Source organism: Budorcas taxicolor, chromosome 18 (genome assembly GCF_023091745.1).
Source record: "Budorcas taxicolor isolate Tak-1 chromosome 18, Takin1.1, whole genome shotgun sequence".
NCBI classification, from domain to species: domain Eukaryota; kingdom Metazoa; phylum Chordata; class Mammalia; order Artiodactyla; family Bovidae; genus Budorcas; species Budorcas taxicolor.
The window spans coordinates 6320603-6344927 of NC_068927.1; the positions used below are offsets into that span (position 1 = coordinate 6320603).

Below are 24325 nucleotides of genomic sequence, written 5' to 3' on the forward strand. Positions count from 1 at the left end.
GGGTGGTTTTAATACTCCGGTCTAAACTGTGAATGCATCTCAAGTCTTCCTTTCATTATAGTGAATTACTGGGTCTGATTAGAGCAGTATGACTTAATCGGGAATGACTGTGCCCCCTCAGGATGCTGGGCCACATCTGGAGATACTCTCACTGCCATGACTTGGAAGTTGAGTAGGGAGGCGGAGTCATCTTACTGGCATGGAGTGGGTAGAGCTCAGAACTGTTACTAAACACCTTGCCACATACACGACAAACCTTCACAACAGAAAAATTTTCAACCTAAAATGCGAAGAGTGCCGAAGCTTAGAGATCCTACGTTAGCCTCTGAGATATCCCAAATGCCACCTAACAAACCCTGGTTAAAGAATCGCCAAACCCTCCCTTATATTGGGGAACAAACTGGCCTCTTGATCCAGCTCAGGTGCTGACTCAGGTGACTATTTGTCTTTTCAAAAATTTCCCTTTGCTGTCGTTTTATTATTTATTTACATTCTCAACCTACCAAACACCAGTGCTTACAATGTACCAGGCACTTTATAAAGACCAGCACTTATGAATACCAGCTCATATGAGGCAGAGCCTGTCATTATCTCATTTTTTACAAACGAGAGACGTAGGGCAGGGCAGGGCGAGTCAGTCATCCAAGGCCACCCAGCTAGGCAGGGGCGGACTAGCAGCCAAACTCAGGTCCTGAGCCTAAGAGCCTCTGTTCTCAACATCCATATCAAGTCATGCTGGAAAATTAAATCCACCATTTTCCAAGGTCCCATCACTTTCTTCTTACTCCACCACCTTCTCCCACGTCTAACTTCATCAGGAAGCCCTCTCCCCGTCGCCTCTGAGGACTGACCCTCTGTCACCCGTATTCCTGGTGAGTTTAGGACATGTGTGTGTTTGTGCCCAATCGTGTCCAACTCTTTGCGACCCCATGGACTGTAGCCCACCAGGCTCCTCTGTCCATAAGATTCTCAAGGCAAGAATACTGCAGTGGGTTGCCATTTCCCCCTCCAGGGGATCTTCCCAATCAAGGGATCGAACCCAGGTTTTTAAGTCTCCTGCACTGCCAGGTGGGTTCTTTACTACTAGTGCCACCGGGAAAGCCCCCAAGTTTAGGATGAAGATAATGAAAAACCACATGGACCTCAGAACCTTTTGCTGAATGTCCCCTGGATGCTCCCCAGTGTGCCAGAAACTCTACAGACACATTTCTAATCTCCTCAAACCATCTGAAGTGGGTGTTGTCATCTCCATCTTATATGTCAACCCAACCTCCAAGTTCAAGCGACCTTCCCAGAGCGACACCATTAATACGTGGCGGACCCAGAATATGGAGTCAGATCTTTCCGTTTCCAAGTCCTGAGCTCTTTTGGCATCATGCAGCCCATCAGGAAACATACATCTCACACACACTGCGGGCGGGAATTAGGGCCGATGAAAGTAACATGAAACCACCTTCACTGCACAGAGACAGACAGCTCAGAATCTCAAGGCCACCAGATCAGAGGGCGCCCAAGAGGTATTTGATGAGTCCTCCCAGCCTTTTATTTTTCTAGAGAACACTGAATGTGTGGTCGATATTTTACAAATTGGGAAATTTCACACATTTTTTTCAGATTTCTGGTTTCTCTTTAAAAATCAGGCATATCTGTCAACACGTGTTGATGTACATTCCTGCAGGGCAAAACTCCACATGCTTTCTCCAGGTCATCAGTTTCTCACACACACACACACTGTCTACCAGCCAAGCTTCTATGTTCTCCAGTATCCCAGGCACACAGCTCTAATTTAGATGCTGAAAGTAACCCACTCCATTACTGGAATCTGTGATCAGCAGAGTCACACAAAGAATAAACTCCTTTGCTCTTTTCAGGTTTCTGCCCAGCACACCTCCCCCAGTGGATCTGTTGTTAAGTGTCTGACTCTTTTGCAACCCCATGGACTATAGCCCCCAGGTGGTTAAGTGGGTAAAGAAACTGCCTACAATGCAGGAGACACAAGAGACATGGGTTCGATCCCTGGGTTGGGACGATCCCCTGAAATAGGAAATGGCACCCCACTCCAGTATTCCTGCCTGGAGAATCCCATGGACAGGGAAGCCTGGCGGGCTGCAGTCCATGGAGCTGCAAAGAGTTGGACACGACCGAGCAACTAAGCAGCAGGGACTGTAGCCCGCCAGGCTCCTCTGTCCATGGGATTCTCCAGGCAGGAATACTGGAGTGGGGTGCCACTTCCTCCTCCAGGGGATCTCCCCAACCCAGGGATCGAACATGAGTCTCCTGCATGGGCAGGTGGGTTCTTTACCGCTGAGGCACCAGGGAAGTATATACAGTGTTTGTATACAAACAGTAAAGCCCTCGTTGATTGCTATTAACCAGACAGAAGAAAACCACCCTTAAAAACAGGCATCAGCAAGATAAACAAATAGGCAAGATGGAGCAGGTTGAAAGTTTGAGTTTTACAAACACGGACTTTCTGTCGGAGCCTTACTTGGGGTTGTTGCAATGTCTCTCCTGATACCTGACGCCTCCACCACACGTTCGGGAACACTCTGACCACTTCGACCAGGCAGACCACTGGCCATGGATGGGCCGGGGCCCCAGCTCCCCCAGCTTGACACACTGGCCTTGCCGACACCACTGTGAAAACAATATGTGACATTCAGAGACCAGCTGGGAGAGCAGGCGGAGGTTAGACACCTGCGGGACAATGGGGAAAACCCATCTGGTGGCAAACAGGAGGCTGCAGATGCTGTCAAGGCATTGCTAGCCACACCTGCCGTGTTCACCACGTGCAGTCTGAATGGCTGACATCTACGGGAAACAGCATCTGTCACCAGCGGGCTGCGTAGGGCAGGCTTTGTGAGCCGTCCGGGGGACACGTGCAGATGAGGTGCACCCAAGAGCCCAGGGAGGCAGCACAGACGTGACCACGGAGCCTGCCTCGACATTTGCAAACAACGGGGCGCATGGCTTCCAAGGGAATCAGTTTTTCAGACAGGAACACAGAATTTATCATGATGATTATTGCATCAGAGAGACAGGTATAATTACGCATACATTTTTATTCCAAACCGTCCCCGTAAGAGCATTTCTGATGAAACCAAGTAGCTTTCGGGCCACACAAACTGTGCTTCTAGGTAACACCCTTTGCCCTTCCATCTGTATGAAAGGTCCGGCTGATGACTTTGGGCGGAGTGTCCTTTCCAAACTAGCTCTGGGTGTCTCCTGGGCTGGTGATCTGCTCAAGTTCAAGAGCAGAATCTGTGCTGATCTTTCCGTCTGCATTCTCCTTTGTCCTCCAGTCCAGTTATGTGGGTTGCCTCTGTCCTTGGGGGCCCCCAAGGAGAGGTTTTCTTCCCGCTGTGGTGATTTTATTATGAGCAAGTTCTGCATGACTTAGCATGACTGCACACTTGCCCAAAAGCCGCTGCAATGAGATCCAAAGAGTCAGGGTTTGGATCGTGCCAGGTTCTACCGAGGAGTGGGGGTTCGGTTACAGAATTAAGGGGAGGGAGTTTTCACTTTCAAATCTCCACTTTTCCCTCATGACACCTTGGCTTTGTGGCTGTTTACTGTTTGGAAGGCTTGGCTGCGAGTGTATTGTGATGAGGTCAAGCGAGGACTTCCTCTCAATTCCTTGCCACGTGCTGATGAGCTCCCCCAGTTTTCTTTCCCCAGATTCGTTGCCACTTCAGAGTTTGCACGAAATCATACAGCATGCCTCAGAACTTTGAAGGGGGGACGATGGGTCATTTGAGGATTTTGTCAACCATAAGCATGAATCTGAACCTTCCCCACCAGGAATATGATTTTCCTGGGCTAAGCTCAGTGGTTGTGACAAAATTACAACAGCCAACAGCAATAACGGAAGCAGCTACAGTTTATGAAGCTGCTTATAGGTCCACAAGGATGCCACAGAAGGGTGGGGGAAACTTGATCCGCAGTAACTAATACAACTCTCTCAAAGCATATAGCAGTGAATAAATGAGTGAGAGAAATTTAGCAAAGAAATACTAACTTGCTCAAACTACCCAACTAGCAACACAATTAGCAGAGACTGGGGTTAAACTCAGTCACCTAAGCTCTAATGGCAGAAAGTAAAGAGGAACTAAAGAGCCTCTTGATGAGCGTGAAGGAAGTAAGTGAAAAGGCTAGTTTAAAACTCAACATTCAAAAAACTAAGATTATGGCATCCAGTCCCATCACTTCATGGCAAATAAATACATGGAAGCAGTGACAGATTTTATTTTCTTGGGCTCCAAAATCACTGCGGACAGTGACTACAGCCATGAAATTAAAAGACCACTTGCTCCTTGGAAGGAGTTATGACAAACCTAGACAGCATATTAAAAAGCAGAGACATCACTCTGCTGACAAAGGCCCATATAGTGAAAGCTATGGTTTTTCCAGTAGTCATATACTGATGTGAGAGTTGGACCATAAGAAGGCTGAGCACCAAAGAATTGATGCTTTTGAATTGTGGTTCTGGAAGAGTCCCTTGGACAGAAAGGAGCTCAAACCAGCCAATCCTAAAGGAAATAAACTCTGAATATTCACCAGAAGGACTGATGCTGAAGCTCCAATACTTTGGTCACTTGATGGAAAGAGCCAGCTCAATGGAAAAGACCCTGATGCTGGGAAAGATTGAGGACAGGAAGAGAAGGGGATGACAGAGGATGAGATGGTTGGATGGCATCATCAACTCAACAGACATGAGTTTGAGCAAGCTCTGGGAGATGGTGAAGTACAGGGAGGCCTGGTGTGCTGCAGTCCATGGGGTCACAAAGAGTGGGACACAACTTAGTGACTGAACAACAACTATTAGAACATTTAGGTATTTCTAATCTAAGAGAATTTGCTATAAGGGACAGAATGCCACTATCGGGCATGTCAGAAGCTCAGTGCTGGCCCTGGGAGGGGAGTCTCGGATGTGCTGTATGGAGGGACAATCCTCTCTTTGTTACTAAAGGAAATACCTGCTTCCTGAGACTTGTCTATACCGAATCAAGTTTAAAAAGCAAACAGTTGAGGGACTCCCCCGGTGGTCCAGGGGTTAAGAATCCGCCTTGCAATGCAGGGGGCATGGGTTCAATCCTTGACTGGGGAACTAAGATCCCACATGCTGTGGAGCAACTAAGCGCATGCATTGCAACCACTGAGTCTGAGCACCTCCACTAGAGGGTCCGTGTGCTGCAATGAAGAGCCTGCATGGCCCAAAGGTGGTTCTGTGGGCCGCAGCTAAGAGCTGACGTAGCCAAATAATAAATAAAATTTGTTAAAACAGCAAACAGACAATGAAACCCTCCAGCTCATTGAAAGAGAAACACTTGAGCCCAAGCCTCCATCTAAAAATGGAAAACAAAGGCAAAAGGAAAAAAACCCTTCTTAAAAAAAAAATGGAGCCAACTCGGTTATATTAGCATTGAGTTTTAGAAAAGCTGCTAAAGAATAGCTAGTTAATTTAAAGCGAAGTCAGAAAATAGACGCAGCCAAAGCATTCCATTCTGAGGTCATGGTACAAATAGTTTGGGTCCACTGCATTATTAAGTCTCTAGAACTAAAAACTAGCAAGTATGCAGTTTACCATACTCAAGCCACAAACGGTCCCTTCCGCGGCAGGCATGAACTTGGTCTCACACCTGTGGCCCACTCGGTGGCACCAAAGGGATTTGCAAATGTCCTGAAAGGAAAGAAGGAGCCGGTAAGTGTGAGGATACAATAAAAATACCCAAAGCTGTTGTACACCATATTCTGTTTTGAGGTGGCTGAAATGGGATGTTATCTGGAAAGGAGAGGCAAATGAAGTTAGCGGTGGCAAAGTAACTGGTAACACGTCCTAGCAAACATAGAAGCAGGAAATTTCTACATTATCTGTATATTCGTATGTGTTTAGTAATGACTAAGAGGTAACAATAGTTAATTTAGACACTTTTAACTAAGAGATTCGGCATACCACCATCATCACGACTATCATCGTCAAAGTAGAATAGATCAAGACTGGATTAATGAAACTCTGATTCAAAGCCTTGTCCTCCATTTCCTGGGTTGCATGACCTATGAACAAGCTATAGAAGCCCTTTAAACGGCAGTTTCCTCATCTATGAATAAGTGGTCAAATCAGCACTTGCCTCAGAAGGGTTATTCCCAAGGATAAAAGTGTAATCACCATTGCCTTCTTGACCTTTATAACTTTCAAGCATTTGGACAACTTCATTCTTACACCAGACCTATGAAATCAATTAACTCTCAAGCTAATTTATTTGCTTGAGAAGGAAATGGCAGAAGATGGGAGAAGGACATGGCAACCCACTCCGGTATTCTTGCCTGGGAAATCCCATGGACTGAGGAGCCTGGCGGGCTACAGTTCATGGGGTCGCAGAGTCGGACACAACTGAGTGACTAAACAGCAAGCGGGATTGTACTAGGCAGAATGATGCCCTCCCCCATGCAAACAACCACATCCTAGTTCCAGGAACCTGTGACTGTCCTAGGTGATAGAGCAAAGGAGAATTAAAGTTGCAAATTAAATTGATGGTGTTAATCCATTGCCTTTGGGATGGAGATGGTCTTAGATTTTCCAGATGGACCCCAGGTAATCACAAGGGTCCTTAAACAGAGAAGAGGGTGCCAGAAGAAAACCAGAGAGATGGCTCTGTGGGGAGCACGCAGGGAGGTGTTGCTGGCTTTTGAAGAGGGAGGAGGAGGCCATGAATCAAGGGGTACAAGCAGCTTTGGGGGGCTGGAGAAGGCAAGAAAATGCCTGCTCTTCTAGAGTTTTCAGAAGGAGCACAACCTCACCAACTCCTGACTTCAGACCAGTGTGATGCATTTTAGAGGTCTACCTCCAGAGCTGCAATGAAATACATCTGAGCTGTTTTAACTCAGTCAGTTCGTGGAAACTGATTACAGCAGCTGCAGGTAATGAATACTGTCATTAACGTCATTTAGTGGCAGACACTAGTCCTTCACATTGGGACCCCCAAGCCCCAGGGCATGTACCAGTACAGGCCTGTTAGGAACTGGGATGCACAGCAGGAGGTGAGCTGCGGGTGAGTGAGTGAAGCCTCATCTGTGTTTACAGCTGCTCCCATCATGCTCATTACGGCTTGATCTCTGCCTCCAGTCAGGTCAGTGGCGACATTAGATTCTCATATGAGCACAATAAATGCCATGTGCTTGAGTCATCCTGAATCTACTCCCTTGCCACTGCCTTGCTCCATGGAAAGATTGTCTTCCACAAAACCAGTCCCTCGTGCCTAAAAGCCTGGGGGCCATTGCCTTATATCAACTTGTTCAGGTGAGGGAACTGAGTAAGATGCTAACACTCTCAAGCTGTCAAGTCACCAAGCTGGTAAGTGGCAAAGAGGTGAGACTCCAGAGTCTGGGTCCTTGCCCACCACACTGGATCTTCATTTACTACCAACGGATGTCAAAAAGCTTTCAACTTCTCTGCCCCTTGACTGTCTATTTATAAAGTAAAGTGCCTGAACCAGATTCCTTCCAGTTCAAAAGGTAAACTTGCTTTTCAGAATGACATCATAAGCGGAAGGTCAAAATCACGAATCACCAGAGTCATTCTGTTTCATTTGCCACATTCTATTGACCAAGGTCCATTTTGGGGAAAACATTAACAACGAGGGAGGAAACAACCTGATTTTTATGGTCACTTGTTGGCGCCCTGAAAATCCAGTGAACCAGGCACCCAATTCTCCAAGCATTCCAGTTAACAGAGATTCCATGGTTAGAAAAACATGGCAAGAACGTACTTAGAAATCTTTCGCAACAAAAGTGTTCCATTAGACAGAAAACATAGGGAAACAGGAGGTGCAGGCAGTGAGCCTCGTCTTGTGGGTTGTATAATGTGTCTCTTAAAATGAGAAGGGAAGGACCTCTTGATCCCTGGGTTGAGAAGATCTCCTGGAGGAGGGCATGGCAAACCATTCCAGTACTCTTGCCTGAAGAATCCCATGGACAGAGGAGCCTGGCGGGCTACAGTCTGTGGGATCACAAAGAGTCGGACACGACTGAAGTGACTCAGCATGCTTGCACAAAGTATTTCCAAATCTCAGCACAGCTCATAAGACACAACATGGAAGCGTTTCCCAGGACATGGACCTGTCACTGGCATTAGTAGAAAGCACGAGGCAGCCTTCCAACCAGATGAATGAAGTTTACCATCTCCGTGCGTTCCCGTCTGGGTCACCCTGGATCCAAGAGGGACCAGTTTAGGTGGAAAAAACCTGTCTCTATCAAAACGGAGGGATGGGAGGTCACCACAGAAACAAGCTGCAGTGAGAAAGGCTTTCAGAATTAAACTGCTTTCTGTCTTACAGCCCAGGTCAAGCCAAAACCCACACCCAGAGCCAGACACCAAAATGGCCCCAGAGTGGACCAAAGCAGCAGAGGCCCCATTCCCTGGCCAACGCCAAGCCACAGGGCCGAGGAAAAGGGGCAGCCGGAGGAGACCGGGAATATCAAGCCAGACACAGAGACACAGGGATTCCAGAGAGAAATACGACAGGCTGTGCGAACATGTTATTTCTTTTGTGGTGGAGCACAGAAGTCAAGTGTAATTATAGCCAACGACGTGCTCTGACTACCCCAGAGCCTTCAGAGCAGGCTTCCTTTCAAGAGAAACAGAAATCAGAGTTTGCACTTTTTTTTGTTCTTGTTCTTACCTCTTTTTATTTTTTCAGCCTATTCATCTAACTTTTCCTTATCTATAATTCCTTAGACTTAAGTCATAATTTAAGGGAAAAAAATAACCATGGAGACCCCAAAGGCCTTGTGTTGCCTAGATGTGACCTTTAAGGAAAGAGTCTCAGCGCTGTCCGTTGTTCCGTCTGGTCCCTGGGTGCCCACCTTCTACTGTTTCTAATGATCAGATGCCCCTTTAAGGGAAGTATGAGATGCACAAAGATTAAAGGTCTCTGCCAATCCAACTTTATCAAGCATCTCAAATTTAATACAACCAAAACACAATTCCCCAGCTGTCCCCCCAAATCTGTTCCACGTTCAGCCTCCGCAGCTCACTTATGACACCCCCATCCTATTAGCTGCATAACCCCCAAGCCCCAGGGTCATCTTTGGCTCCTCTCTTTCTCCAAGAGGCCACTCCTGCTTCCTTGAGGAGTGATGAGAAAGAGATGGAGGCAAAATCGTCCATGTTCTGAAAATGGGAGTGCTAACAATACATGGGCTTTGACCAGACTTCCTCGGTAGTCCAAGGGTTAAGATTTCGTGCTCCCAACACAGCAGACGCAGGTTCGATCCCTGTTCAGGGAACTAAGATCCACATGCTATGTGGAACAGCCGCAAGAAATATGTGGACTTTGATTATCATTGTAAATCCAATAAGCAATTACTGAGTATCTGTTAATACGTCAGGCACATGACAGGCATTGCAGACACTCTATCTATTGAGGCAAGAGATATACACAGAGAGTTAAAATATTAGCATCACAAGTCTATGAAGGTGACATAAAGGGTGAAAATAGAGCTCAGGGAAAGTGGAGTTTAAGTTTCCTTGGGGGAAAAACAGAGGTAATATCTGAGCTGAATCTTTAACAATAGTAATAAAAAAATGAGAGATACTTGTCCTCATGGCCATGCCGCATTTCAGGATGGAAAGCACGCAAAGACCTGTGGACACGGAACCAGGAAATGCCTGAGAAACTTACAAGCTCATCAATACAGCTGGAATCTAAGTCCCTGCGAGAGCTGCTAGAAGTTGAAATGTGATGTAGTAAATTTAATAGATTGCAAAGTAGCTGTATTTAGATACTAGAAAGTTTCTCTTTATTCCTCCCAATGTCAAATTCTTTTTGAAATAATTTTTTACTGGGGGTATAACTAATATACTACTTCATGGCAAATAGATGGGGAAACAGTGGAAACAGTGACAGATTTTATTTTCTTGGGTCCCCAAATCACTGCAGATGGTGACTGCAGCCATGAAATTAAAAGACGCTTGCTCCTTGGAAGAAAAGCTATGACAAACCCAGACAGCATATTAAAAAGCAGACATTACTTTGCCAACAAAGGTCTGCCTAGTCAAAGCTATGGTTTTTCCAGTGGTCATGTATGGATGTGAGAGTTGGACTATAAAGAAAGCTGAGCACCGAAGAATTGATGCTTTTGAACTGTGGTGTTGGAGAAGACTCTTGAGAGTCCCTTGGACTGCAAGGAGATCAAACCAGTCAATCCTAAGGGAAGTAAATCCTGAATATTCATTAGAAGGACTGATGCTGAAGCTGAAGCTCCAATACTTTGGCCACCTGATGCAAAGAGCTAACTCACCAGAAAAGACCCTGATGGTAGGAAAGACTGAGGGCAGGAGGAGAAGGGGACAACAGAGGATGAGATGGTTGGATGGCATCACCAACTCAATGGACATGAGTGAGCAAACTCCAGGAGATGGTGAAGGACAGGGAGGCCTGGCGTGCTGCAGTTCATGGGGTCACAAAGAGTCGGACAGGACTGAGTGACTGAACAAGTACAGAATAACTGACATATGGGATTCCCAGGTGATAAGGAATCCACCTGCCAGTGCAGGAGACACAAGAGACGTGGGTTTGATCCCTGGGTCAGGAAGATCCCCTGGAGAAGGAAATGGCAACCCACTCCAGTATTCTTGCCTGGAGAATCCCATGGATAGAGGAGCCTCGCGGGCTACAGTCCAGGGTGTCACGGTCAGACTCGACTGAACACACATACAACACAATGATTTGACATTTGTATATTGGATCTTCCGACCCCTCCAGATACCCCTACGTCTGTGCCTTCTTCAATTTCTGCAGCCTTTTAGTCTAGAACTTCCACGTGCCTCTGCACCACTTCCCAGGAAACACCATCACACTGAGATGCTATCTTTCAAAAATATGGTTTGGTTCCAGAGAAAGATCTATAACTTCAGGAGAGTTGTTTAAACTCTGCACGGGCATCTGAAAAATGCTTGTGGAATATATGATCCTCAAGTAATGACAGTTATTATTATTATTATTATTTTGGCTGCAGAGTGTGGCTTTCAGGATCTTAGCTCCCCAGTCAAGGATTGAATCCACACTCTTGACAGTGAAAGTGAAGAGCTCTAACCACTGGCCCACCAGAGTTCCCAACAGTCATTTTAGAAGTTCACTGTATATTTCTAAGGAAAATCAAAGTCATTACCATTTGTGCGTTTGTTGCATATTTAGCGCTGCATATACGATTCGCAAAGGAATAAGCTAGCAAAACCTTTAAGAATGGAATGACAGGAGACAAAGTTAGCCGATAAGCTTTTTCCAAGAAAAGAATGGCCACATTTTTCTGCCAAAAGCTTCCCCTTAGTTAGAAGTAATTGTGAATTTGTTAATTTATACACATGAGAGACTAGTGTTTGCCAAATTAAGATCCATGCACCATGGAGGATATACCAGAAAAATGTGGATGGTGTATGCATACATTTTTCTAATAGCTATGCACTTACGTTGCATTAGAAACACACGTAATCCCATATTAAACCGGTGATTTGGGGGTTATTATTCCTTAGGACTGGACTTCTGTTTTTTTTCAAGTGGGTTGATTCATAAAAAAGCAACAAGTGAGTCATCATACAGAGATACGGCACAACTAATAAAAGTAGTTCTTAAGGACTGAACGTTAATGCTGAAGTTTAGGAAACACTGGAATTACCTAAGGAGGAGGAAGCACCCATACTCATCAGTATGGGTGAGGAGATGTTTAACCTCTACCATCTAAAAGTTGTGTGGCTTTGGGCAAATGGAATTCTCTGAGCCCCAGTTAAAAAGCAGGTGATGATTCTCCCTTCAAAAGGCTTTTGTGAAAGTTGAGGAAAAGTGAAATATGTCTCTAAGCAGAACGCCATGTGTGGAGCAGAGGCTTGATTAGCAGTTGCTACAGGGTGACGGGCGGTGGTGGTGCTGCTCACGGTGGGAACGGTAGTAGAGAAAAGGAGGAGAGAGGAGAGAGGAGGGGAGGGAAGAGACACAGAGATGCGAAGAGCAGCTGCCACTCTCCATAATTTCCAGGTCTCCAGACACCCAGGATTTCCACATTTCTCTTTGGATACTAGGAAGCAACCAGCTTAAAAATGATTCTACTTTTTAGTGACGTTGAGATGGTCAGTGGCGTGGTTGTTGACCAATCAGAAGAATGTTTCTCCCATTTCTACCTCCTGGACTTTTGCTTTTTCCCATGTATCTTTTTCATAGAAAGATACGTCTTCCTTTTTTTAATTTTAAATTTTATACTGGTGTATGGTTGATTAACACCCTGATTCGATTCCTGGATCAGGAAGGGCCCCTGGAGAAGGGATAGGTGACCCACTCCAGTATTCTTGGGCTTCCCTGGTGGCTCAGCTGGTAAAGAATCCGCCTGTAATGCGGGAGACCTGGGTTCGATCCCTGGGTTGGGAAGATCCCCCGGAGAAGGGAACTGCTACCCACTCCAGCATTCTGACCTGGGGAACTGCATGGACAGAGGCGCATTCCATGGACTGGACGCAGAGTCGGCCATGACTGAGCGGCTTTCACTTTCATAGTGCAGCAAAGATGAACGGATAAAGAAGATGCAGTGTATGTACACATAATGGAATATTACTTGGCCATAAAAAGATGAAGTAGTGCCACCTGCAACAACACAGACGTGTACTGTGCTGTGCTTAGCCGCTCAGTCGTGTCTGACTCTTTGTGATCCATGGACTGTAGCCCACCAGGCTCCCCTGTCCAAGGGGATCCTCCAGGCAAGAATACTAGAGTGGATTGCCATTTCCTACTCCAGGGGATCTTTCCGACCCAGGGATCAAACCCATGTCTCTTGGGTCTCCTGCATTTGGTAGGCAGAGTCTTTAACACTGTACCACTTGGGAAGTTTATCATTCTAAGTGAAGTAAGCCAGAGAAAGACAAATATAATATGATATCGCTTATATGCAGGTTCTAAAAAAAATAATACAAACTTATTTATAAAACAGGTAAGTGTTCCTTGAAAGAAAGACTTCACACAAAAATCTTGAGTAATCTTAAAATTACTCAAGATACACCTTGAATTTTTACATACCAAAAGAGGTTAGCTGCCAAAGATCGTGTTCATATCACTGTAAAAGGTATATGTGTGCGTTTTGAAAGGGCGATGGTCTTATATGAATTACATTAAAGGCGAGGGTAGGATGATTTAAGAGAATAACACTGAAACATGTACATTACCGTACGGAAAATAGACGACCAGAGCAAGCTCTGTGTGTGCAGCAAGGCACCCAAAGCTGGTACTCTGGGACAACCCAGAGGGATGGGGTGGGGAGGGAGGTGGGAGGAGGGGTTCAGGACGGGGGGACACATGTATATCTGCGGCTGATTCATGTTGATGTATGGTAAAACCCATCACAAAATTGTAAAGTAATTATCCTTCAATTAAACTAATTAATTAAAAAAATAAGAGTATGAAACACAACAAAATGAACAGAATTAGTTACGAGCATTAGGTGAAAGCCATTGTATCTAGATTTACTACTTGTGATAAAATCGTTGTCTACAGAGGAGGAATTTGGTATTTAAACCAGGCATGGTCTATGGGGGATAGGTCTGGATAATTCATTGGCAGTAAAATTGCCACTTGATTATCACGCCAAACAAATGACATTTCAGAGGTAACCCAGACTCTAACCCTTGGCCTTAGCAAACCAAACGTTTATCCTTCTGTTAGGTACACAGGGACACGATAGAATCTTAGCAAGTTTGAAATCACAAGCAAACATACCTTCACAAAACCAAGGCTGCATAACTTGGCTTTGGCTCCAAACTGCCACTTGCACTGTGTGTCAGCATCATAAATCTGTCCTGGTAGTTTGTCTGGATATTTATACTGTCCCGTTTGCTTGGGCTCATCCACCAGACACCCAGCCTGAGGTGTGCTGCAATAACACATCCTTGTTAGTTACCATGTTTCTCTGCGATCTTGCCACACAGAACACTGTACTTCTGAATGCGTTCATGCAAAGGAAAATGTAACATGGCAAAGCAATAGGCACATGCTTAAAATTAAGAGTGAGTCCTGTCCTGTCTAGCAAAATGAAATTTACAGGACCACAGAGTGTTTACGTGGGACTGGAAGTTACGGTTATCTGATTGGTTAAACTTGACCTGCAAGGAGATGGGAAACGTCAACTTTCCCCAACAGTCTCATTCAACAATATTCAACAAATTTTTACTGAGTGCCTGCTCTGTGGTGAGTACTAAAGTCATAATTTAAATAAACTAGAGACAATTACCTGTCTCCACAAAGTTGAAAGTCATGCTCTGTTTGTTTGTTTTAAACAGATAATGGGGTGTGGTCGAAGATATATTTTACCTCCAGTAATCTTTATGAGCAACAAATGAAAAAGGTTTTTGAAAGAAATCAGGAGAAAGGACACAATGGGAACAAAGCAGAACAATCTCCCTGAGGTATACTGACCTGGGATGTGTTGGAAAAAAACACAGTCCAAATGGGATGGATTTTCATGCACCTTATCTCCACTTATTTAAATAATTAAACTAGGGTATCAGTGAGAGATAAAACAGCATGGTGGTTACACATGACTTTGGAGTCAGACAGATGGGGGTCCTAGTCAACCAAGCCGATATGACCAACTCCTACGTATCTGATTACTAACATAATCTGACTTCTGTAAGAGTTGTTCACAGATCAAGCAAGACAAAGTAACACGCTCAACACAGCACAGGAAGCATTCAAAGTTAGCTTTTGTTGTTCTTATTGTCATCATCAGCCAAACGAATCTAACTATATCATATTCGTGACATTCAATTTATAGTAAGAACTTCAATTTATACTAAGTTGACCTTGATTTGTCATATTTATTGACTTCATTCTCACATGAGATAGGAAACGTAACTTTAGGCCCCAGACCATAAATTTAAAACTAGTAAGAAAATCTCCTGTGTGACAAAGTCACATAACAAAAGCTTTGTCAATATTTCACTGTCCTTTGGGGCATGATTTGGCTTGACATCCTTCCACTGAATCATCCTTGACTGTGTGTATGGCTAAGTCTGTAAACATCTGCATATAATAAGCAATGGTACAGGTTAAAGAAAAAGTATTAAGAATATCAATTCCCAAATAAACTTGGTTAGTTTCCCTAATACCTGGTCAAGAGGCGATGCCTTTAGAACCTGAGTGTTCTTGTGCATCAACATAGATTAACAAGGTATATCTACACACATATGAAAAATGAGATACATACATACATGTCTAATGCCTCTAGTGTTGCATAATGTCCAAATGGTTAAATATGTATTATATTCAATAAAATCAAAGGAAACTTCAAAGCGTTTCAAGCTGGTGTTCATCATTTAATATGAATCAAAGAGATTCCTAACTCGCTAACTCCCATTTTACTAATGAAATAAATCTAGGAGTTCTGAGTTACCAGAGGAATTTTACATACCTTTCATGCCCTTTGGATGTCTTTTGGACACCGAGTTAGCTCCTGGCCATTTCAAACAAAATAGCCAATCACCACAATGCTCCATTCATTGTAAAACAAACACTCTATTTTAGTACTCTTAATACTCTTATGACTGAGTTGATTGACTAGATTAAAATAATCAGTCACAATAAAAAGATAATATACCCAGCAACCTCTGGATGTCTTAGAGCAGACAGTTCTAAGCACAGATTTTGGAGACATAACAGATCTAAGGGTGTCTTTTGTCCTCAACTTACCAGCTGTAGAACCTTCAGGAACACTATTAACCAGCCTAAGACTCAATTTCCTCAACTCTAAAACGAGGATAATAATAGGACTGATGTGAGGACTGACTGCGGCATTATGTGGAGAACATGTAACACAGTATTAGGCCTTCCATGTATTTTTTTCAGCCACAGTCACGACAATATCATCATCACCATCAACCCACCAAGTACTTGCTTTCGTGTCTACTGAGCACCATTCACGGTCACTCCTCCGAACCGGGGAGCGCCCTTGGCCCTGGCCTGTCTTCTTACCTAAGGAATTTCTTGAGGTACTGCCGGCTGCAAGAAGACCATGAGAACACACCATTGTTTCCGGTCAGCGTGGGGGACATGATGCTGCCTTCCGTTTTCCTGCAGGGATTGCCTTCTCCATCATGAACCATGCCGAAACTAGGACAGAAAGCAAACAGACAGGCTTCCGGAAACCCATTTTCCAAACTGCAAGCAGAGGACGAGAAAGGTGTACTGAGAATCAGGGAACCCAAGTGAGGGACAGAGTTACTGAAACTGTAAGAAAAGAGAGCTGGACCGTAACGAAGACTGAGGGCCGAAGAAGTGATGCTTTTGAGCTGTGGTGCTGGAGAAGACTCTTGGGAGTCCCTTGGACTGCAAGGAGATCCGACCAGTCCATCCTAAAGGAAATCAGCCCTGAATATTCATTGGAAGGACTGACGCTGAAGCTGAAACTCCAATACTTTTGGCCACCTGAAGCGAAGAGCCTACTCATTGGAAAAGACCCTGATGCTGGGAAAGATTGAAGGCGTGAGGAGAAGCAGCTGACAGAGGATGAGATGGTTGGATGGCATCACCGACTCAATGGACGTGAGTTTGAGTAAGCTCCAGGAGATTAGCGAAGGACAGGGAAGCCTGATGTGCTGCAGTCCATGGGGTTGCAAAGAGTCGGATATGACTGAACAACAACAACAATGATTCTGTTGTGACTCTCGTCTACAAACCAGCCATTTTCCCATCATTCCTCTCAGTTTATCAGGTTAGTAATGGCAGGATGGCTGCATACTGTGAGCTGATCAGTGAGGGCCCCAGGGATTTAAAAAAAAATTTTAATTAATTTTTACTGGTTGCTTCACAATACTGTGTTTGTATTTACTGTCTAGCAAAGTGAATCAGCTATACGTATACACATGCCCCCTCTTTTTCAGGTTCCCTTCCCTTTTAGTCACCGTAGAGCCCTGAGTAGAGGCCCCTGTGCTACAGCAGGTCCCCTAATTATCTGTTGCATCCACAGCGGTGTGCATACATCAATTCAGTTTCCCAGTTCATCCCACTGCCTCTTCCCCCTGGGTGTCCACACATTTGTCCTCTGCATCATCTGTGTCTCACTTTCGGCTTTGTGAAAAATAGGATCTAGGCTACCTTTCTAGATTCAACATACACGTGCTGATACACGGCATTAGAGGTGATGGATCCACACATAGGTATTTATTAACCTCAGCATACACTCAGGGAAAGCCGTTTCCCAAGCTCCACTTTGCCCAATTCGGTTCTTCTTTGTACCTAACCAAGAAGCTAAGGGGTTTGTTTGGGAGACAGTCTTTCTAAATAGATTCGTGAAAGTCAAAAGCAGAGGGAAATTTATGTATAAAGCACCAAAGGAAAGAGTAAGAGTCACAGAAAGGGGGATAAGGTGGGGAGAGATCAAAGCCATTCCTCTAAGAGGGAACGGTCATTAAACCAGCACCTTAGTGTAGTTTTCCAGATATAAGAAATCCAATTGAATTGGATTTTGAACTTCAAATTTTTTTTAAATTTCCTAAGTTTGATTTGACAGCCTATAAAAAGATAATATGCATTTTCTTTGGTACATGTCAAAAGTTTTATCAAAATCTTATGATTTGTCTCCTTCATAATTTAACTATTAGGCCATGTTACTTACAGTCTGAACAACAACAGCAAAGTCCATTTACACACACAATGGACTACTAAGTACCCAACAACTATCACATATTCAACAAGAGCCTTGACAATGACTGGCCCTTGTTGGGGCCCTTCTTTCAGTAAAGTGTGATCTTCCCTGTTAGCTCAGCTGGTAAAGAAACTGCCTGCATTGCAGGAGACCCTGATTCGATTCCTGGGTTGGGAAGATCCCCTGGAGAAGAGATAGGATACCCACTCCAGTATTCATGGGCTTCCCTGGTGGCTCAGACGGTAAAGAACCCGCCTGCAATGTGGGAGACCTGGGTTTGGAAGATCCCAAGGAGAAGGGAACGGCTACCCACTCCAGTATTCTGGCCTGGAGAACTGCATGGACTGAGGAGCCCACGGGCTCCAGTCCATGGGGTCTCAGAGAGTCAGACACGACTGAGCAACTTCCACAAATGGAAAAAACAGTCAAGTACTATTGTAAACCTTATATAAGATGTGTCCTATAGAGCAAAGCCAATGAACCACCCAACTGGCTTTCATATAAAGCGGTGCATCGAGCGGTCACTTACTTGTGCCCTGACTCGTGAGCGATGGTGAAGGCCAGGCCAAGCCCTGTGTCCTCATTGATTGTACAGCTACGGTACTTGCTGCACATCCCACTGATGGGGGCGAACCCTGTTGAGAGAGCAATTTCAAATCCAAAGGAAACACTCCTGATCATTTCTGATGTCCAAATGCTGTGCACACTTTTAGTTTAAAAGATGATTTTTTTTTTTTTGCAGAAAAAACGCTAAAGGTATATGGCTCTCTGTCCTCTCTTATAGATAAGAGTAGAACTTAACATTTTGTTTCTTTTTAAAGATACTTTCAGCTGAGTCCTTCAAAGTTCAAACAACTTTTTTAAAAAAGCATGCTTACTTAGGGGCACAGTTGAATGCCACAGAGACTAGGCAGGCTCTTTTCAGCTATCCAGCTCTGCACTCAAGATGCTTTGGGAATAACCTACAACTTGCGTAGTTAAATGATAATTGATCTCATGCCTGCAGGATCATTACAAAGCTTAATAAAGAAAAACATAACGGGAATAAAGTAAAGGGGTCCCCATTGCACACTGTTCAGTTAAACAGAACGATATTCAGAGAGGGAACAATGAGGATACTCCACAATTTAAAGATTATCTCCTTAATAAGAATCCCAAGAGCCACTCACCCAACAGAAAGTTTCCAGCCTGTGCTTTTAGCTGACATGGGTGTGCCTGAAGCACGTGTTCATATCATACCTAGAGTGTCACACGGTTCATTCTTCCAGGAACAGATATCAAATCCCGTGAGTAAGATAGCATGGTCATGCCTCTTGCCGTTCTTTCCAACGAGGGCAGACTGCCACTGACAGAAACTATTCAGAGACTGGTCTGCATGGTGGTTGATCAGCAATCCTCCCTACAGGAAAACCGCACAAGTCAAAGTGTGGATGCGTGACAGATGTGAGAATGTCGCATCACTCCATTTGTACAGGCAAACACAGAAGCATCATGTTTCTGGGGGAAGGGTCAACAGGGGAAAACACCTGAGCTAAGGTTGGATGTAATTGGTGTTTAAAACCGTTGCAGGTAAATGTTCACAATATTGGAAGTAACCACAGAGTTTCAGCAGTGTGCTTTGTGACCAGTTGTATTTCTATAACAAATAAATTGGCATCAGTTAGAAGCACCTTTGTCCGTCTCACACTGGTACCATCTTTATAGAACTGTTACTGCTTTTACAAATAATTATTGCTTAGTGGGGTAAAGTTCAGTGGGTCCTTCAGTTGGTTATGAGGACAGAACTGATCATGGCTTGCTTACTCCTATGTCAAAATTTCCAGGAAAGGGCTCAGCACATCATAGTTACAGTCCATCAGTCAATAAACTGAAAGCTCACTGGATGGATGAAGAAACAAATAATTACAATATTCTAAAGGGTAAGCAAGGACCTACTCTTAAAATAATTTTTTAATCAAATTTTTCCTAAGAACTATTAACTTGGGCCAAGTTGAGAGTTTTTAGACAAAACCCTTAATTATCAGTGAATTAGGATGCTGCTGACTTTGAGTCCTTGGGAACAGTATAAGTAGTAAAGTAGAAGTATCTCCCAGACAACATACACCTTTTCTTCTTTTCTAAAATTCTAAGAATAATTTGATAGATTGTTGACCTCTGGAGCACTAGAGATCTGGCAGTTATATTCATTTTTGCCTCACCTCTGACTCTCTGCTTTGTCCATTCATTACTGCGTTTACAGATGAAGAGGAAAAAGCCTTAGGGGACTTAAAAATAGTCAGATTGGTAACTCCCACCTCAGAAAATACAGGTGTATTCAAAACACCACAAAGCAGGAGATGCCGTACAAGTTAACACTTGTTCTGCTTGCGTCTCCCTGTAACTAAGTCAAGGGCAGTTAAATATCCCTTGTTCATTTTCTGTAGTACCTAAGGTGGTGCTGGGAGACAGTAAGCTATTTACCTGAATTTTTGGAGGACTTATTTTCAGTATATTTTCAAAATATCCTTTTGTAATTACCCAGAATCTCCAACTTGCCAAATCCAGCTAACATTTAAATCTCTTACCAAATGTACTTTCCTTGTGAAGCCTGCATAATATTTTATAATGTCTATATTCTACTTTTTGTATTCATTTTACTTTTTTGTAGCCATATTACATATGCACTTTTAATCATATTTTATATCATTGTATATCTACACATATATTGTATGTTTATATATAAATTATCATTTTGTGAGGTTTTAGTATTTAAATACACAACCCTATTGGATTGTACTTTCCTTGAGGGTAATTTGAAATTTTCAAAGTTGAATTTCTAATGACAATTCCATGGGGTGGCAACACAGCAGGTGTTCGCTAAGTGTACCCTGAATGGCAGAATGAATGAAGAAAAAAGAAATGAAGTGTGGCACCTACAGGTTCTTGTTCCAGAAGAATGAGGCTCACCACGACAATGTTTATATCACTTCCAATGGTCCCATCTTTAAAGAGGCTGGAAACCTGTTGAAATGAATTGAAATCAGAGAAAAGTTGAAAAAAATTTTTTTTTAATTTCCAAAACTGCAAGGGAAGATCAATAAAACATATTTATGAGCAAGTATGCATTGATTTGGCCAAAGATATTTATGTAGGAAGCCAATTTCCCTCCGACTTAATTTTTTCCAGTATAATCACGTGGCTGCATCTGCTGTTTAACTCATGCACGGGAATTCCACGATTCTGAGCTGTCTCAGGGAGGCAGAAGGCTGGGGTCCTGACTGTCTCCGTACCATGTTCATGACCGTGAGAATGTACGTGGTGACGTTGGCCTTGCCGTGCTTCTCCACCATCTTCTTGTCTGCCACCACAAGGGTTTCCACGTTGAGGCCCTTCTGTGACTTGCCAGCTGACCTTCTGGGCCGTCCCGAGCTCCCATATTCATCAAACCTGAGATAGGTGTCCTCTGTGGGAGGCTTAGGGGCATCTGCAAGGAACAGAAGAGCATTTGGAAGGGAAGTCAGCAGAGACCAGCGGGGGGACAGACAGACATCTAAACCAGGGGAGGCGGGAGACACGTGAGGAGCACTTCACTCGTCTCCTGGCAGATGATGCTGCTGCACCTGTTCTGGGACTTTGGACCTAATCTGTGGTCAAGAGAGACTCTTTCAGTAGAAGTGCAATGGGTGGACAGGCAAATGGATTGAGCAACTCAAAAGTGCTCTCCAAAGAGTCAAAGAAAAGCAGCTACAATTCTAGCTGGAAGAGTGGGTCAAGAAAAATCAGTATTGTGGGAAGAATCTTTAAAAACATACAATGCGCATTTTATTTTATTGCTTAGAAACTGCAGACACAGACATTTTCCTTTGCTTCTGAATTCATTATCACACTTTGTATCGCTGTTGTTCTTGTTCAGTCGCTAAGTGATGTCTGACTCTCGGCAACTCCATAGGTTACAGCAGGCCAGGATTCCCTGTCCTTCACTGTCTCCCAGCATTTGCTCGATGTCATGTCCATTGAGCTGGTGATGCTATCCAACCATCCATCCTCCGCTGCCCCTTCTTTTTTTCTATATACAGTTTGTATATTATTTTCTAACTGAAGCTTACAAATATGTATCCTGTAGAATGCTGCCCACGTTCTTGTTTCATCAAGACAAACTTTAATATAGTACAAAATGAGTGGTCAATAAGACTCTTTGACCCAATATTAATTTAGTTGCTGTGGAAACAGAATGGACAGAAGTGATATTTTTAAATTCTATTAAATGCTTTGTAATAGATTAGGTGCAGGCATGGATATTGGCCATAGTGTCTGAGCAGAGACCTCAAAGTACCTGTTAGATTAGGCACTATCCCTTTAGTTAATGGACAGTGACAGATTCAAGGGTAGCTGGCTGGGAAAGCTCAGGACTGTATGTACTATAGATCCATTTAATACTGTAACAACTGGTACAGTCATTAGAGTGAGGTCAGCTCTCCACAGAGAAAAATGAAATGACCAAATCACTTAGAGCTCGATTTAAAACCTCAACTGGCCATTTTGATGAATGACTCTGAGTTTCAGTTTCCTTATCTGTGAAATGAGTAGAATATCTAATCATAAAGTTGCTTTAAAGATTAGCTTTTATATTTCATATCAAGTGTGTGTCATTGCCTCTGTGAATATCATCACTATCCTTAATACCACTAGTATTACAAATTCACGCCAAATAGATGTTCCTTAAAAAGGATATTTCAGTAATACCAAATCACCGAAACCAATTAAAGTGCTAGACACCGTCTTTCACGACCTCTAGTGATCACCCGCTTCCTCTGCTCCTGGGTACCACCCAGCTGCCCTGTCCAACGACATAGTCACAGGCTGCTCACGGCTCCTGAGACTCTGAAATGTGGCTGGTGCCATGGAAGGAATGCGATTTTAAATTTTGTTTAATTTTTATTGTTTATTTTATATTTAAAAGACAGTATTTGATTCAGCTATTGAAAAAACTTTATATATGGAACAACTTGACTGTGTACGTCTACTTCTCACCTTTAAGTTTTATAAAATCTAGATTCAGATTAAGCATTTCTGGTGAGAATTTACCGTCTGATTTGGAATTGTTCTCTGTAAAATAAATAGATTTCTAAAATTAAATATGAAAAAGAATATAAAATACAACATTTAAATTGGTACTTCACTGGTTATATTGATGACATACTGAGATGATATTTTGTATATATTGGGTTAAATAAAATATATCATTCATGCTAATTTACCTACTTAAGCATTTTTTAATGTGTCTATTAGAAAATTTAAAATTACATATGGGGCTGATGTTATATTTCTGTTGGACATTGCTGGTATGGAAAATGCAGATGGTTGTGCCCAGGTCACAAGCCAAGTCCAAGACTCCCTATGTTCCATCGCCACCTCCGATCAGGTGCCAATATTCTCGTTAACTGGGAAGGCTGTTGAGTTAGTCGCTCAGTCATGCCTGACCCTCTGCAACCCGAGGGACTGTAGCCCGCCAGGCTCCTCTGTCCACGGAATTCTCCAGGTAAGAGAATAGCATCTGGAGTGGGCTGCCAATCCCTTCTCCAGGGTATCTTCCCGACCCAGGGATTGAACCCGTGTGTCTTGCATTGCAGGCAGATTCTTCACCATCTGAGCCACCAGGGAAGATTCAAATCTTCAAAAAGAATACCTAACCACACCTGGGAATTCACCTCTGATCTCTCTCATCATTTGGAAGACTAGGTCCTTTTCTCGTACAGAAAAGATACACAAACTATAATAATATTGGGACATACAATTAAAAAGATATTAAAAGAGGGGAAAAAAATCTTTCCAGTTTAACTGGAAAAAAAAAAAAGGATCACCTAGTTTTTGTCTGACAGGAGTGATTTCTGGCTCATCTCCAAGATTAACTTCAGTGGGGGCTGAGCATAGCCCAGTTTTATCCTGCAAAGTCAGCACACCCAGTGATGCTTGGGAAAACCCGTCGAGCGCCCAGAGAGGAAGAGAACAAGAAAAGGTTTCCTTACATACATTTCTTGCGTCGTCCACAAAAATGCTGCTTTTGCAACCTTCCATGATGCTGTTCTCTCTCTGGACTCCAAGAGGTGTGGGGAGTGTGACTCGGGGGGTGACCCGCAGGGTCCCGGCCGGAGCGCAGGTAGCCTTGGCAATGCCGGACCTTCTCCTCCGCCGTCCTTTTGTACAGCACGTGAGGATGGTGGCCTGCAGGGGAGCTGTAGTTGTGTTCCTGGGCCAGGAGTTGAGGTAATGGCGAGATGAGGAATTCATTTTTGTGTGTCCTTATGAGGCCTGACTAAAAAGCCAAACACAAAGGAAACATTAGGGATTCCTTGCATCCCTGTTTTGCGCGTGTAGATTTTCAGCAACTTCCTGTGTGCAGGCGTCGCCCTAAGTACTGGGCACAGGCTGTGTCATTTTATCTGCACCATAAGCAGCTGCAACTGTTCTTACCCCCATTTCACAGGTGAGAAAACTGAGGCTAAGACAGTAAGTAGGAAAGCTAGTATCGGTACCTAGAATTCTCTACTTAGTGGGGCAGTGCTGTTAACTTCTATTCTAGGCAGCTAATCTCGATGTTTGGGACTGAAGGCCTGAGTCATGAGACATTCTGGGATTCTCCACACTTAGGACAGGGCAGATACCATAGTCA

The 24325-nt window shown here is 43.8% G+C and overlaps 1 protein-coding gene across 1 annotated transcript in view; it reads right to left on the bottom strand.

The window, feature by feature from the left end:
* The window catches only part of ADAMTS18 (ADAM metallopeptidase with thrombospondin type 1 motif 18), a 150253-nt gene that overhangs the window by 53394 nt on the left and 72534 nt on the right, over nucleotides 1-24325 (bottom strand). The window contains exons 4-12 of the mRNA XM_052656549.1: nucleotides 23686-23968; nucleotides 20946-21139; nucleotides 20593-20676; nucleotides 18916-19075; nucleotides 18206-18311; nucleotides 16005-16142; nucleotides 13755-13908; nucleotides 5585-5680; nucleotides 2489-2637 (exon numbers count right to left, since the gene is read on the bottom strand). Coding sequence (XP_052512509.1) covers nucleotides 2489-2637; nucleotides 5585-5680; nucleotides 13755-13908; nucleotides 16005-16142; nucleotides 18206-18311; nucleotides 18916-19075; nucleotides 20593-20676; nucleotides 20946-21139; nucleotides 23686-23968 — 1364 coding nt within the window. The remainder of the gene's footprint in view (nucleotides 1-2488; nucleotides 2638-5584; nucleotides 5681-13754; nucleotides 13909-16004; nucleotides 16143-18205; nucleotides 18312-18915; nucleotides 19076-20592; nucleotides 20677-20945; nucleotides 21140-23685; nucleotides 23969-24325) is intronic.